Source organism: Camelus ferus, chromosome 13, assembly GCF_009834535.1.
Source record: "Camelus ferus isolate YT-003-E chromosome 13, BCGSAC_Cfer_1.0, whole genome shotgun sequence".
NCBI classification, from domain to species: Eukaryota; Metazoa; Chordata; class Mammalia; order Artiodactyla; family Camelidae; genus Camelus; species Camelus ferus.
The window spans coordinates 19,370,454-19,388,091 of NC_045708.1; the positions used below are offsets into that span (position 1 = coordinate 19,370,454).

The 17,638-nt window shown below is 38.2% G+C and overlaps 1 protein-coding gene across 1 annotated transcript; it reads right to left on the reverse strand.

Moving 5' to 3' along the window:
* On the reverse strand, nucleotides 1-13,168 carry RPA2 (replication protein A2). Its single transcript, XM_006173705.3, has 9 exons — nucleotides 12,904-13,168; nucleotides 12,551-12,660; nucleotides 10,601-10,702; nucleotides 10,359-10,472; nucleotides 7,043-7,117; nucleotides 6,412-6,528; nucleotides 2,227-2,334; nucleotides 1,959-2,053; nucleotides 1-813 (listed from the first exon to the last, which is right to left on the reverse strand). The coding sequence occupies exons 1-9, from the start codon at nucleotides 12,914-12,916 to the stop codon at nucleotides 729-731; spliced, it is 819 nt and encodes a 272-aa protein (XP_006173767.1). The 5' UTR covers nucleotides 12,917-13,168; the 3' UTR covers nucleotides 1-728.
* Between the last annotated feature and the right edge of the window lie 4,470 nt (nucleotides 13,169-17,638).

The window sequence follows — 17,638 nt, forward strand, 5'->3', positions numbered from 1 at the left end:
TTAAAGCAGTTATGGAACTTTAATTTGCAAGTTACACCTCATTAACTCATCTCAGAATTAGTTGAGATGATAAAGTAGTAATTATAGCAGCAAAAAAAGAACATTTTTACAAGTCACTGCAATAATACAACTATTTTATTAAACATATGAATGTACTTATTTTGTACAAAACACAGTGACACTTCTTCCTCTCCTCTGCCCCACGAGGCTGCCACTCTAGAACCCCATGTTTACAAAAACACACTTTTGGCAGCAAAAAGTGAAAGAAAGTGCAATTCTGAAAGTAATACCACAAAATCAGAGTGGAGAACAAAACAGGCAGAGGTTGGTGGACTTCTTGGCTAGCTCTCTGCTGGTGGGCCCTAGTTCAGTTCAACTTCTCTCAACAGGAAACAATTTAGGAATAGAAGCTCCCGAGAATTATTTAAGTCAGACTGCCCAACTCTCCTGGCAGCATTCCTCTTCCAAGTCCATCTGTTCTGATGTTGTAACTAATTTTTAATTTCTTTAAGAAATTCTGCCCTGGTTTACATTCCTGTCAGTTGCCCATATCCATTTGAGCTTCAAAAAACAGAAGAGCAGGAAGTTTTAAAATGATGTCAATTGAGACATTTTACAGATAAAACCTACTTCCTAGAAGTCAACTGGTCAATCATATGCACAGCTGGAGACAACAGACTGCAAAAACAGGCCCAGCTAGAAAACATCTCGGGTACCATTAAATCTAGTTATTCTGCATCTGTGGATTTAAAATGATCATCATCGACAGTGGAATAGATGTGTCCCTCGTTGCTTAGAAAATCTACAGCTTGCCTAGAAAGAAAAAAAAAAATGCTCATTTTCAAACCAATGCAGAAGAAAAGAAACTGCCTTTTGGACATGGCTGAATATGTAAACTTCACTTGTCTTTCTACTTTCTATCTTAGCTAAGAGGAATTCACAAGCCATTTTGCTCACGGAAGGCTAGTGCAGGGAGAAATGGCCAGTAAAATTGTAAAGCTGAGGGAATCCACAGAAACAATGGCTACTGGGGCTGCCATGGATCCCTCTCCCAAACTGTGTAAAGGCAGGAAAATAGGACCTCACTTAAATTCCAGTCTAAGCAAACTGAAACCAGGGTCTAAAGCTGTAGTTCAGCATGCACATAAAATCTCCCAGTATAAACAGCAATTTTAAAGTTTTCCCTCCCCACTCATTCACTGATCCTCTAACTCCTACTCTGGGAAGTAAAGTTGCAGAAAGAAAAGGAAACATCTTTCCAGAAGCAATATGCCACCTTCAAATCCTGTAAGGCCCTCAGTGTCAGCGTCAGTAACTTGAACAGTTTATAGAGAACCTACTAATGTGGCACCTTGGCATCACAGTAACTCTGCAATAGGAATTACTATCCTCACCTTATCAGACAGGAAATGGAATCAGACCTGAGCATTCATTTCTATCTAGACCTAAAATATGAATTGATTTTTAGCAATAACTAACACAAACATAACAATACTATGTGTCTGGATTAGTTCACTGGAATCAGGAAGCTGTTTGTCTAACAGGTTATCAGGGCAAGGATATTGGAAAGACTCTCTAATGGCTTCAGATCTAGACGCCGTGATGCACACATCTCCAAGTGGGGACAGTAATACCAATGGGACTGTACATCTAGGACCAAGAGCTAAGGATCTCATTCCTCCAGACTAAATTCCACAAGAAGTATCAGGTCAATTTTTGCTCAAAATTATATCCTCTGCACATAATGGGACTTTGTATTTGCTGAATGTACAAACGAATAAGTGAAGGGTAGCACCACCTTTGTGAATCCTCTTTCAATTTTTCCACGACTGAATAACTTCCTTCTGTCAGTCAACAGTTTTGTTTTTGTTGTAAACTGACTTCTCATCACCAGGAAACCTGGGAAGGGGAAATGGGTACAATTTTGGAGGCCAAGCTCACACAAACCAAATACTTACTTGATTGAGGCTACACTCATGTGTTGGAGCTGGTTCTTGAGATCCTGAAAGTTCAACCCTTCAGGTCTTGGGCAAGCCTTAATCAAATTCAGCACCTGAAGATTCAAATCAGAAAGATTTTACCAACTACTCTGAATCAGCTCCCCAGCGTAAACCTGAGACCCTTTATAAGAAAGAAGTAAGTCGAGTACTTAGCCTTAGCATCATAAGGAAGTAATAAAACAGGACTGCCTATGTTTTGCATTTCTGGAGCCACTCGGGTGTTTACCTGGTTTTGGGCCACAGTGAGGCCATTTGCTGACATGAAGCTATTCCCACCAAAGTTCCCTGCTTCACCCATTCCTGGATTGCTGATAGGTGCTCTCCCTGCTAAGGGCTGAATTAAGAAATAAGTTTACAACATTAGTAAATTCAACTTAAACAGTCTCGGCTCTTTTAAATAGCTTTTTAATAAGCAGCTTACAAAAACCAATTCAAGCCGAGTTTTCCCAATAACAATTATGTAATGAGTATTTCAAAGGAAGATAAAGTCACCGTCTGAAGCATATCATATCAAAAAGAGAGAAAGGTACTTCCTGGCTCTTCCTTTTCTTTGGATGTGAGAGGAACCAGAGGAAAACTAGCACTTAGAAGAAAATTACCTGGAGGTTTGCTATATTGGTCTCTATCTTTGGTGCTCAATCATGCAAGCATTTACCCAGTGTCAACTAGGCATGAAGCATTTCAGGGAGAGAAAAGGAGACAGTAATCATCACCCTCTCTTTTCTTTCTTTTTTTTTTAACCACCGAACTTTAAAAAAGTAATAGACTATAGTCACTGTTTTTCTTTCCTTTCTCTTTAGTCATTCCTCAGCCCAGCACTATTTGGATTCTCCCCAAACACATCTCAAATTGCTCTCTCCAAAGTCACCAGTGACTTTTCAATCAACATACCCAGTCATCTCTTTCAGTCCTCAGAACACCTGACCTGTCAGAAGCAGACACTGTTGATGACACTTCTCTTGAAACGTATCCCTTCCTAGGCTTCTTGATACCATATTCTCCTGGTTCTCCATGTAATTCGCCAACTATACCTTTCCAGTACCCCTTCTCAGCCTCTTCTACTGTCTCCCCAAAGGCTGATAGTTCTCCCAGGACTTTATTCCAGACCTCCTCCTAGGCCACAAATCCTTGTTCCCAGCCATCTACTGAACACCTCTCCTTAGGTATCTCACACACATCAATAAAGTTCACTACTTTCCTCTCCAAACCTGCTTACCCTGCTATATTCCATCTCAATTAGTAAACCCAAACCTAGTCCTACAGACCTCATTCATCTGGGAGTCTCCATTCGCTCACCTTCCACTCCACCACAGCCTATTAATACGACCTTGAGCATAGCTCGACTCGAGTCTCATTACCCCTGGTCTCGCGACAGGTGTCTCAGCTGCCAGTCTCTGCTCCTCCAATCAACCCTCCTCACTGCCACAAGTAATAACTTCTGATTTCATCACGCCTCTGCCTAAAAGCTTTCAGCTGGCTCCCCCTGCCTGTGAAAATAATATAAAACTCCTGAGCATTCAAGACCTACCACAATGACACATCACGATCTGTTTTATTCTTGACCATCTCTTTCCAACACACTAGTCCTCAACTGCACTTGGACTTCCTGCCGGTCACACACATGCCTCTGACCTGACCACGTTGCTCCCTGTCTGGGATGCGCCTCTCCTTGTCTGCCTGGGGAACAGTTTTCTTATTCTTCAAAGTCCAACTTAATTGCTACCACCTTCATGAAGCCTTCCCTACATCCCCCAAGCCAGGTTAGCTGTGTCCTTCCTTCTGGGCTCTCACAGCATCTGACTTGTTCTCTCTCACAACAGCCGTCACACTGGTTGCCTGTCACTTTCCCCCACAAGCCCCTTCAGCTTTGCACAGTACCTGGTGGGCAGTACGTGCTCAATGTTTAATCTACTGAACTGAATAAATAAGGATGACAGAAGATCAAACATGTTAAGTGCCCATAACAAACAGAAGAACATTGTGGAAGCTCATCAGGAGAAATCCCACCCGGTCAGCGGACTCATTCATTCAATAAACTTTCATTAAACACTCACTACTTTGAGGTTATAAAAAACCAAAAATCATTTATGGATCCTTGTTTTCAAGCTAGCTGATTTCACGTTGCATGCTGATGAAACAGAGGTCTTATTTTATGATCCAGCAATACTGACCTGAGTGCTCCTTCTTATCCTGATACCTCTGCTGAAATGATCTCTTATCCTGCTTCAGGCAGCCCCCTTCATGTATCTTTTAAGACTTGGTTTAGGCATCACCTCTCCAGGAGGCCTTTCTTGATGTTCAAGTTAGGACAGGAAACTCTTCTCTGTGGTTCCATGGCACCCTGCACTTGCCACTTATATCACTGCTTGCACTGCCTAAGTGATCTGAATGCTTAATGAAAACTCTTTGAGGGAAAGGATTGTTTTATTTACTCCTCAATATAATTGCCTACACTCGCAGCTCCACCCATTCTCACTTTAAAACCATTTTCATCGTATAACATTTGATACATATGTACATATTATGAAGTACAGCCATAAAATAAATACCTTACACTTTCTACCCAATCCCATTCTTTTTAACTCACTTCTCCTCTATCCTCTACTGAAGCCTCTCTTGTAAAAATCCATGTTTCCAAATCTGACAGACCTCTCTTATCATCTTACTTGACATCTAGGCAGCATTCTACAACTGAACTCCACTCCTTCCATAAAATACTCTTTTCAAAGTATTCTACAGAATCACATTTCCTGGTTTTCCTCCTGCCCAACTGGCAACTTCTTTGACTTTCTCTGGCTCCTGTCCTATTTCTAGACTCTTAAAGGTTAGCGTGTCCCAGAGTTCAGGTCTCTGACCACTCAACTCACTACTTACCTCGTCTCATCTGAGACTTTAAATACCACCTACACAAGAATGACTCCCACTGCTCTATCTCTAGCCCTGACCTCTCCCTTGAGTCCCAGCCTTACATAGTCAACGGTTCATTCTGATCTCCACTTGGATGTGTCATATTTCGTAAGTACAAAACAGAACTTTGGAGTTTACCCTCCAAACCTGCTAGCTCCATCAAGTTACTCAAGCCCCAAACCTAGGAGTTATTTTTGAACCCTCCCTTTTCTTTATATCCTAATCTAAACCACCAATAAGTTCTATCAGCTCTACCTTCAAAATACGTCAGAATCCAGCCACTTATCCCAGTTGCTGCTACCATTCCCCAGAATTACTTCTGTTGTTACTGTTGGTGCCTCAGTCTACTCTCTAAACAGCAACTCAAGTGACCTTTTAAAATGGCAAATCACTGTCTAGTCAAAACCTTCTAAAGGCTTAGTGTCAATTAGAATAAAGGCATCCTCACTACAGCCTATGAAGCCCTACGTGATCTGGGTTCTGCTTCCTTGCCTACATCCCTCTGCCACTTCCCTTGACACCTGCTTCACTCCAGGCAGCCTGGTCTTCTTGCTGGTCTCAGATATGCCAAGCTTGTTCCAGCCTTGTGGCTTCTGACTTTCCATTCCTTCTGCTTGGACGGTTCTTTCCCCATCTAAAATTGTATCATTCTTAGTCCCTCCATCACTCCTACTCTGCTTTATTTTATTTCACAACACCTATAACTACCTAAAATTATGTATTTGTTTTCTTGTTTATTACCCATTTCTCTAAAGAATGTAAGTTTGAGGGCACTTTATCCACCTTGTTCACCACTATATTCCAAGGGTCTAGAATAAAGAATGGCATATACTAGGCTCAATAAATATTTTTCAAATGAAGGAATCACTGAATTTATCTCTATATCTCCAGTGCTTAACAAAGTACTTGCCAACAGCATCCTTGATGGCTCATCACTTCTTCAGTCTCTCCTACTGTAACCAATTCTCCTTGTCACCAGAATCACCTAAGGATACTCTAATACTCAAATCCGCAGACCTTTTGTGTGGTCCTAGATGGACTTGCCAAATTAAATTTATGTAACAGAAAATAATGTTGACAAATTTCAATATAAAGCGGGAAATAAATTTCAGGGACCAAATGCTGGTGTGAATTTTTCCTGTTTAGCAGACATGTTGGAAGGAAAACAGCAAAATGTTGTCCTAGTTGGGGCTTTTCTCTGACAATCCTGGAGCTAAGAATTCAGTCTATAATTAAGTGTCTCCACTGGAAGGCTGTCTCGGTCTCAGCCATCCAAGCCAGTGGGGTCAGAGGAATTTGGAATCCTGAGAGGAACATAAATGCTTCTTCTGGAATAAAATAACATAGCAAAGCTATGAGTGGTGCCTTTTTTCTGGCTCAATCTTAAAAATGTCAAGGAAATCAGAGCCAGAGCACAGAAGCTGTCTATGTTCTTCCAGGGAAGAGAAAAAAACAAAACAAAACAAAAACAAAACAAAAAACTGCTGAGAGTGAAGCTGCTCACCTGGTTGTTAGGCTTGCTCAGCATCATGTGCGCATTGACTACTTCCAGAATATGCGTGGTGAACTCGTTCATATCCTCCAGAGGCATGATTTTAAAGGCTACCAGGCTTTTTTTGTTCTGTTAAAATAAAGAGAAAAACGTGAACAGAAGTGTTGATTGTGAAATTCAAGTCAATTTCAGGTTAAAACACTTTGGCTATTTTCTTGGTTGTAGTATTTTACTGAAACGGGGGAAAATGTTACACACTGAAAATTTTAAACTCAAGGTTAACCCAAATATAGTCAAAAAAATCCAAAACTAGCTCAGAGATGTTCAATGATTTGCCTAATTTTGCACAATCAAGCAGAGTCTACTTTCCTGACCCCAAATCCAGTATCTACCCTTTACACCTAATAGATGCCACAGATGGCAACTGTAGGTGGAGATACTGTTTTTATCTCTACCATTCTGTTAGTTTTATATTAAGGAAACCTGTCCTCTCCTCTGGAAGAAGAGAATAGTGGAACAAACTCAATGTAACTCCCATTAAACATGGAGACTTAACTAAATGTTAAATATTCCAAACTCAGGCATGAATCCAGAAATTGCTTCAAGCAAGTACATTTTAACTGTCATTTTTTCCTGACTTTACCTGAAAAGATCTCAGATGACCAGCCACTTTCACGTACGTTTCTGGAGGAACCACAGTGTTTTCACCACTGGCATCCTAACAGATAAAATACAAACATGTTACTAAGGTTTTAGTGATGTTGATGAAAGCCTCTTTAAAATTTTTTAATTATATACAAAAAGAGAAAGTTATAAAGCAGGAGAGCTAAAGGATCCTAATGTGGCACTGACTAGTTTGCCCTGCCTTTTAGAATTTGCTTTTAAAAACATAATAAAATCAGGAATTGGAATAAAAACATCTCTAACGGTAATTTCCAGATTCGAAGTTCTATGTTCCGCACGTCATTAAAAAAGTAGACAATTATGGCACTCATTCAGAGTTCTTACACACACAACTTTCTGGTAGACATATTTATTAGCACAGCAGTTCTACTTTTAGAAACTTCAGGAAATAAAATTAAGAACATGCATTATTAAGACTGAGCTTTAAGAACATTCATCATAGCATAATTTTTAATATTAAAAAATTTAAAACCTAAATACCAAAACCTAAAACTAAATAACAAAAGGTGCACATCTGCATAATGAGATACTTCATACCATTGCAGATCATAATGCAGAATTCTATTTATACTATCTATGAAAATCAGGTGTGACTCATGGAAAAAAGCTGATTTCCCATGTGGGGGAACATATACATCAAAATATTAATAATACTTAACTGGGATAATTACAAATGATTTCAACATTTCTTTTTAGGTTTTCCAGAATTTGTATACATTATTTATAGGAAGAATATAAAGCTGAGTCTTAGAGTTCTTTTTTGATTATAAAATACATGAGTAAAAAAATCTAGAAAATAAAATACATGTATTTGAAAATAAAAAAACTTCCAATTCCCATCACCTGGAGATTATCAACTATTTGCATTTCACTCCATGTATCAATTATTTTAATAGCTAAATCGATACCACAGATAAACCTTTGTATTCCCAAATAGAAAATTTTAAAACCCTTTGGAAAAAGTAAAGCTGGATCTATGCCTTTCTCCTTCTACCAAAATATACTATTCAATTATAAAAAGACTTAATTACATACTGAGATATATTATAAAATGAAACCATAGAAATAACAGAAGGAAACATGAACAATTAAAAAATAATAATTTGAGACTAGGGAGAGCTTTTTAAAGTTAAAAGACAAACAAGAGAAACATAATTATGCTAACAGACTATTTTTTCAGGCTCTTGCAAATAGAAATACAGAAACAAACACCCCAGGGGAATCAAAGGACTTAAAGAGACAATTAAAGCCAATCCCTCCCACCAACTAATGTTAAAGTTACAAGTTTTAATCTCACTAAAACCAAAGAGTAAATAAATAAAAATGAGAAAATAAATAAATAAATAAGTTAAAAAATGAGAAAATTCTCCACGAGACTGTATTTTTTAAACTATCATACAAAAATTTAAGACTCATCAAACCTACCATCAGAAAGGGTGTGGAAAACTAACTGGGCACCCTCGGGCACTAATAAAATGTAAATTGGTAACTTTATGGAAGGCAATTTAAAAAAACCAAAAAATATACATGTAAGATTAAACAAAAAAAGTTTAAAAATGTAAAATGTGTATTTCCTCCCCAAAAACCTAGTTTTAATTCATCTTAAGGAGACTATCTCACAATCATGAAAAGTGGTACACAAAGATACTCACTGGGACATTGTCTCTGAAAGCAAATGACTGGAAACAAGCTAAGTGTTCACTGATTGGGTCTACTGTTAAGAAAGGGATGATGTATCCTCATGATGGAATAGGTAGTCACCAAAAATGAGAATGTAAATCTGTATTTACTGACATTAAGTCAGTTCCACAATATAGTTTTGAGCAAAAAGAGCAGATTACAGAGCACCTCCATATCATATCATCCTTCATGTAAAACTGTATGCATACATCTAATACATGTACAGACGCACAAAGAAAAATGCCTGTAAGGGTATCTACCAAAGAATGCATGTCTACCAAGTTATCTCTCCACAGGCGACTTGTGGTTTTTGAAGTGAAAATAATATACAAGGTATTTATTATCCAAATTTATGTGTTTTCAAAACAACATAAAAAATCCAAGAGGCCTTCTGCCCAATTAAAAAATAAAAAGGGTATTAACCCTGTTTGGATTTCAATAAACACCTGAAATTTTTCTTCCAATTACGAAGACTTCTGCAATAGCTTTAATATCATTATTGTGTGTTTCAAATGTGAAATACAAATGGACATCACCTTTAAAAATAAATAAATAAATAGGATGAAAAGCTTGTATCTTCTTTCAGTCTATTTTCTCCATGTTTATACAGTCATTTACATGTTGCTTTGCAAAAATGGGGTCACAACATGCTCTTTCTCTGAACAATTTATGATAAACAGTTCTATGTCACAATACATCCATTTCTACATCATCTGCAATATTTTAAAAATATAAACAGCTTAATTAATAATACCCTACTGCTAACATTGAGCTTTCTTTTGTTTTAGTTTTTCACTATTATAAATAATGTGATGATCAACATTCTTACAACTAGGTCTTTGCATGTCTAATTACTTCCTCAATGCAAATGTCTAGCATTGGAGTGCTAGGTCAGCATTTCTGTGATGGATGATTTTGATCATCAGCTGACTTTTGAGAAAGCTTACACTCATAACATCAAGGTAGGATGGTATCCACTTCCCCTGACAAACAATGACAAATCATTGTACAAATTAATTGCCTACTGCTCTCAACAAATGTGGACGTTGTCATTCTTTTTTTTTTTCTTTTCAAATTTAATAAAAGTGGTATCTTAATGTTTAAAGCTTCTGTTATTGTTGTTGCAATTAATATTCATTTAATATAAATCACTTGTGCATTTCTTCACCCATTTTCCTAAGGTGCAGTTGCATTTTGCTTTTTGCTCTGTAAGAGTTTTCATTAATTAAAAATGTAAAATGTCTGTAATACGTTGCAAAAAATTTTCCCATTCATTTCAGGGTCCACTGTGAAACTGGCAGTGTACTAGGTGCTGGGGATCAGTGCCAAGATAAAAATCCTTTTTCTCCCAGAGTTTACAGTCTAGTGTGTCCTATCACTTGCCTTTTAACTTTGTTTACAATATTTTGGGAAGTTTAGGAGATTCTAAATTTTCCTGAAATCAAATGTATTGGCCTTTCATTTTAGGGTTTCTACCTCTGATGTCTTGCTTATATCTTTATAATAAAAACCACCTTTAAAAAATAAGACTAAACAAGTTCAGCATCTCCAAAGTCCAAAAGTAACCCCACCCTGATTCAAAAGCAACTGCTTACATCTGTGTCAACCCACTGGCGAACGTCCATGGGTGCAGCTGTCATGTCATCTATTTTGTAAACAATGTTGGTTGCAGCCTTCTCTGCATGTCTGATTATCCCCACAATGGTGACCTAAACCAGAAGAAAAATAGTTTGGTTTTCTTGGAAATCAAAGCAACATTTATGTATTTTTAAATGAAGTAAATTTTATTTCACTTTTCATATGATTAAATATCTCTTCTGCAAATCATTTTACATACCTGTGAAATCTCAGCATTCCCAATTTTGAACACTTCATCAACTAGAGTAGCAGAAAGCAGCTGAGATATGGTACAGGGCACAATGTGCTGAGCTCGGGTTCTCTGAAAATAGTATGCATAAATTCAATTAAGAAAATAACAACCGTTCATTTGACTCTTGCTGTGTGACAAGTGCTACATGTAACACTGAATCTTAAAAATGAACCTCATTATTCCTTACTTCACACAGATGAAAACCAAGGTTATATAATTAACAAATGCCACACTTTAGAGTTCAAATCCAGGTTTGTCTGACTCCAAAACCCCTGCTGAATGGATAAACTTGTGCTGTACTAGGGAATCACCAAAATGAGCATGCCAGGGTGGAGACAGCATAAGGAAGATGATCTGCTTGTGGAACAGACTTTTAAGAAGAAACTCCAGCTTTAGGATGAAGGCAAGCTGGAGATGGCTTTCCATCACTGATGAGATGGTATTTGGAAAGGGTTTGAGAAATGGCCAGCAGAGACAGAAATTTGGAGCTGTTCTAAGTCTCATGATAAAATAAAAAACTAGAGGTATAGCTTTAGGATAGATGTTCTGACAATCAAATGTTAAAAACGGAGAAAATGGGATAAGGGCTGGGCCACATTGGACATCTTAAAGGAAAGGGAGAGACATAATGGGCAGAAGAGGACACCTAAATCACATCTAGAAGCAGCCTAACAACAGTGTAAACTCTTACTTTTTGCCTACCACTGGTCAGAGGTTATCTGGGTGACATAAAGGCGAGTAAAAGGAAATCGGATTTGCCCTCAACACACTCCTAACCTAGGTAAGTAACAAACCTCATCTTGAAACATTATAGAATAAGATGCACTATATGGGATCTCAGAAAAAAATCTACTGACAATTTTGAGAGGGAGCATTCAGGCTGGACCTTGAAGGATGAAAATTTTGACAGTGAAACAAAATAATTCATATGAAAAATATAAAGCAATGGCTAAATGTATGGGAATTTTCAATGAATTCCTTCCCATTGACTCATGTCCCTTGAATTAATAATTGCTGTAAAATCTGTACATAAAACACAGAACCTGCTAACACTCAATCTTAACACCAAACCCTGTATTTAAAGGGTGAAACCAATAGCAGCTACCAAATGCAAACTTTTTTGAAAGAGTGAGTAACAAGCATTTGGACAGCTTTTTACAGATCACCTTCCTATACATTACCTTATTTACCAATTCTCAGAACCAGCCTGTGACATGACTAGTACTAGTACTACTATTGGATGAGAAAAGTCAAGGGCCACCAAAACCAAGGGTGCAAGTTGCTTCACTAAACACACTAAAAGGCAAACTTGATTCTGGATACCACGTATTCTGCCTCCAATGCTCAGGTCCTTTTTAATAATACTATCTGGGGCCATTTATTGAAAGCAACTCTGGGGCAGGAATAATTATATATATAATACTAAGTCTCACAACAACCTTGTAAGATATGGAATATTAATCCCATTTAACAGGTGCAAAACTGATTCCCAAGGTTAAGAAATTTGTCCAGTGTTACCCTGCAAATAGTATCAGAGCAATAGCGGAACACAGATCTACTAGAATTTAAAGAGCATGCTTTTTCCACCGCATTAGATCACCTCGTTACACTTAATTTACAAACGACTTCCAATACACGAAGAATGTAAAATACATACAAGTTGTTTTCCCACAAGACTAATTCATTAGTTATACTGGTGAACCTCAAAACAAAGCCAAGGAAACAGTGGACGCAAAATTCGAGGAAATTTCATTTCTCAAACTTAAAGCACTCTGTCAGTTTCGATAAGATAATAATTGAGAATTATCGAATCAGCTCGGGTTTAACACCCTTCCTTCCCCATATAAATTTTCTCTCACAGATGAGGGAGGAGCTTCAGGACAGGATAAAATAGGATGAAATACGGTTTCAACCTACAGACTTCTTTTCAGCCTGAGAAGGTGTTGGCGATCCAAAGCCCCCTGGGGACTGCGTGTAGCCGCCCGGTCCCCCGAAGGAGCTGCTGCTGCTATAGCTTTCAAATCCACCTGGTTTTAAACAACAGTATTAATATCTGTGCTGCCCTCCAAGCCTCTGAAAAATCCACAGGTCCCCCTAGACTTCACCCCAATCAGTCCCAGCATCTCCCTAACCCGCCCCACCCCCTTTCCCGGGGCCCGCACGCCCCCACCGCCAGCCCCCGCCCCTCCCCCTCCCTCTCACGCCTCTCCGGCCACCCCTCTCTTGCTAAATACTTCTTGAGTCTCATCTGCCACCCCACTCATCATTACTATTCCACATCATGGTCACGACTCCCTCAGGAAAGAGTTCCAGAAGGTCCCGGTCTGGTATGTTCGCCAACCCCCTCAGAACCCTGCTGCGGCCGCTACGCTCGGTCTACTTTTCGCTGGCGCCACAAACTCCTTCCCGGGAGCGACAGAGCCAATCAGAGCCCAGAAAGCTTCTCGCTTCAGCCAATCAATGCTCACGAATCCTACGCCTTTTCTCGTCTTCGCGGGCCGCGCTTCCCGACAGCGCGCGCTCAGCTCCCGGAAGGGCCGGAAGCCTCTACGGCCATTGTTACTAAGGGCAAAATAGACTGCGCAAACGGAAGGAAGGGCTGTGAGACGCTGAACTGGGGCGGTGTCTCAAGAAAGTAACTAATCAAAATGATACTTCCGCGTCTCAGGCCCTGTAATCCCACCCCCGTCGAGTGAGTGACACGTTACACCACTTCCTTTCTTCGGCGTCCTCAAGTTCCATCAAACTTTCACCAAACGACGCCGCAATCTAGAGCGTTACAGTAGAATCCCTTCTTACGCATCTCGGCGTAACCGCGCGGCATTTGCACACCCGAGGAACTCAAAATACTAGCTTCACAGCACCTCGTGGGGTTGCGTATTCTTTACTATAAAGAGCCAGGTTCTCTTCTTGTATTGCCACCTCCTTGTCCTGACCCCACCACCACCACCCCCAGTGAGGCAATAAGAAGCCTACACTTTTTCCCAGGATAGACTTTTGAAAGGTGTGAGGATGACACCCCACAACCAGCCTTTCCTCACCCTAGTCTAATCCAGCTCCGCAACCTCCATAGCTTCAACTGTTCTTCATATGACATGGTTGTGTGCCTCCAAGAGGGTGGAATACGTCTGTCAGTTCTTTGCTCTAAATACTACTAAATTGTTTGCCCCTCACCCCATTTATTTATTTTTAAATATTTATTGATGCCTCTTTTGCTCCAAGCTCTGTGCTGGCCACTGAAATTCACTGGGATTCATAGTCATGCTTCTGGGGTTCTGGACTATTTTATTTTCTTTTTCTAGAACTGTAGGCACTGTCTTAAACACTTTACATTTATTAACCCAATCCTATGAGGTAGGTAAGTACTGCTATTGTCCCCACTTTAAAGGTGAGGACACTAAGGCTGGGTCAGGGGAGTCTACATTCAAACTCAGGAAGAATGATTCCATTGTGGTTACTCTACCTTCTTGAACATCCTAGAACTGGATCACAAACTCAAATGACAGCTGGGGTCAGGCAGTAAAACTAAATATATTGGACTGGGTAATAGAAGGGAAATTTTGTCTTCACTTTTTTCTCCACGCGAAGAAAAACAATCACACAAGTATAATAGGATATAGCAACTGACAAAGAATATGGGCTGAGTGTTGCCAGGTCATCTAAGGTTTTTTTTAGCAGGTGCCAGAAATCTGCATTTATATGTAAAGATGTCTAAATTTTAAGTGTTTATAAGTTAATTTAAAAATTAAAAAACACTATGTAGACCAAAAAAAAAAATATATCTGTGGGCCAAATGTTGCTTGTGTGTCATTTTTTCCCATGTAAATTCTGTTGGCCTCCAAATCACTGCTGAGAAATTAATAAGATACAGCCAAGAACAAAAGTCATATCAAGATAACATTATTATATTAAGCCTAAGGTGACAAACTCACATAGTCTGACAAGTAAGAGCATATTTATGATATATAGGACAAACTATTTGCAAATAAGTATATTTGGGTAATTTAAGGTGTGGGTTCACAGGGTAATCAGCCTCATTTGAGGTTCAACTAGTTATAAATTCAGCTGAGATTGTACTTTTAAAAAAATAAAATGAAATGAGAATGTCTTAAAATACAACAATGCAAAACATCAAAATAAGATTTTTGCACATCTTTTCAAGAGCTTGATGGTCTATCTGATAAATTCAGCAGAGGGCTCAGTTCTCAATTAGTGCTAAAATTATTAGTATTTATCCTTGGAGGGGGCAGTGAATTTATCTCTGAAGGTTTCATTTTAACTAGTTGAAGACTTCCTCTCACATAGAAGGGGTTTCTGAGGGGGGGGTGGGTAATAGCTCAGTGGTATAGCACATGCTCAGCATGCATGAGGCCCTGGGTTCAATTCCCCAGTATTACCACTAAAAAAACAACAACAAAAACAAACAAACAAACAAACAACTTTCTAAAAGAAGGTAAATTTTTTAAAATTGTTTTTAAAAAAGGGATTTCTGAGAAGTCTTCCATTTCCCTCTCCAAGCAGAGTGCTACCAGGGAAACCCACAGTAAGACTGAGAAAAGGAGAAAACATCCTTTAAAAACATTCTGGTGTCACACCCATGAGGATGGCTACTATTTAAAAAAATAAAAAACAAGTGTTGGTGAGAATGTGGAGAAACTGGAACCTTTGTGCACTGTTAGTGGGAATGTAAAATGGTGCAGCCATTATGAAAAACAGTATGGCAATTCCTCAAAAAATTAAAAATAGAATCATCCCATGATTCAACAGCTTGTTTCTGGAGTTACAGCCCAAAGAACTGAAAGCAGGGACTCAAACAGATATTTGTATCCCCATGTTCATAGCTGTGTTATTCACAAAAGCCACAAGGAGGAAGCAACCCAAGTACCTTCTGACAGATGAATGGATAAGCAAAACATTATATGGGCATAGAATGGAATAGTATTCAGCTTTAAAAAGGAAGAAAATTCTGATACATGCTGCAATATGGATGGGCCTTGAAGATATTATGCTAAGTGACAGAGAGATATATTCAGTATCTTGTAATAACCTTTAATGAAAAAGAATATGAAAATGTGTCCATTGACACATGACTGGATAAAGAAACTGTGGTATGTTTATACAACAGAATACTACTCAGCCATAAAAAAGAATAAAATAATGCCATTTGCATCAACCTAGAGATGGACCTAGAGATCATCATTCTAAGTGAAGTAAGCTAGACAGAGAAAGAAAAATACCATATGATATCACTCATGTGGAATCTAAAAAAAAGGAAAAAAGAAGACACTCGTGTACAAAACAGAAACAGACTCACAGATATAGTTAAGAATCTTACAGTTACTGAGGAAGTGGGGTGGGAAGGGATAAATTTGGGAGTTTGAGATTTGCAAATGTTAGCCACTATATATAAAAATAGATTTTGAAAAAGTTTCTTCTGTATAGCACAGAAGAACTATAGTCAATATCTTATAATAATCTTTAATGAAAAAGAATATGAAAACGAATATATGTATGTATATACATGATTGGGCCATTGCGCTGTACACCAGAAATTGACACTTTGTAACTGACTATACTTCAATACGAATTTAAAAAGTAAAGCAAAATAAAAAAGATATGCTAAATGAAATAAGCCAGTCACAAAGGACACTTACATGAGGCACATAGAGTGTAAGTCCACTTATACGAGGTACATAGAATAGTAGTTGAATTCATAGGAACAGAAGGTAGAATAGTGGTTAGCAGGGGCTGAGGAGAAGAAGGAACTGTTCAATGGGTACAGTTTCGATTTGGGAAGAATAGAAAGTTCTGGAGATGGATAGTGATGATGGTTGCTTAACAAAAGGGATGTGGTTAATGTCACTGAACTGTACACTTGAAAATAGTTAACATGGTAAATTTAATGTTATTTTACCACAATTAAAAGAAATTTTTTAACCCACATGCCAGATACATGCATCAACTCAGCTAAATGCTTCCATATTATCTCGCAAAATTTCTGGCCTGCCATTTTAATCTCAAAGTTCATTTTGCCTCCACTTTATAAATACATGTATTTGAATCAGAACTGTCTCAACATCGATGAATTTTCATTTTCCTGTTCAATTTTCTGTACAATGAGAGTTAGCCATCTCTAATTTTTATCATTTTAAATTTTGTAGAAATCCCTTTTATTTGAATCAATTCTTTCCTGGGCAGATTTTACCATAAGGGTGGAATTCATTATTTAGATTTCATCCATACTAACTTTTGCTGGCTTTTCACATCTGGCACTCTAGTTTTAGGGGTGCTGATTACTTCTATCAAGTACAATTTGATTCAGGGGATTTTGGGTAGTTTTCAATGTTATACACAAAATGTGATTCTACTTTTATTTTATTTTTTTGTCAAGATAATTTTACTGGGTGGAGTAGCCATTTTCAGTTTCATAAAGTATTATTTCTACCAGTAATAATCATTATGAACAGGAGCATACTGATAGAATTCTTTTAATATCAATGTGTGGTGCCAAACACTCACAACTCTTTGTTTACTGCTCAATTTATTAAACTCTAATAGCTAATAAAACTTGAAATCAGTCTTTTGGGTATTTAAACATAGTTTATAAACTTAATTAAATATCCTTAAAATTCTGAACTGCAATGAAAGTTTTTGTATGATTGATTCTTATGAATACTTCAAATACCTTAAAGAGCAGACAAAACAGAAAAATGATAGTTTATTATGAAGCTACTGAAGTTTAAGTTTTAGGTCCCCTCACTTTCACAGACTCTTCCAAGGCCCCATTTTTGTTTAGATACCTGTTTACTTTAACACCTTACTTTGAATTCTTTTTCTTAAATAGGGCCACACAAATTGATTAAGCTTCAGGCCCCACAAAATCTGGAGCCTCCTGATCACTGCTTCCTTGGATCATTGCTTGCTTTATTTTATTATGATCCTCTCGTTTCTTTTCTATTTCTTGCCAGGCTTTCAAGTGGGGAGGGTAATAGCTCAGTGGTAGAG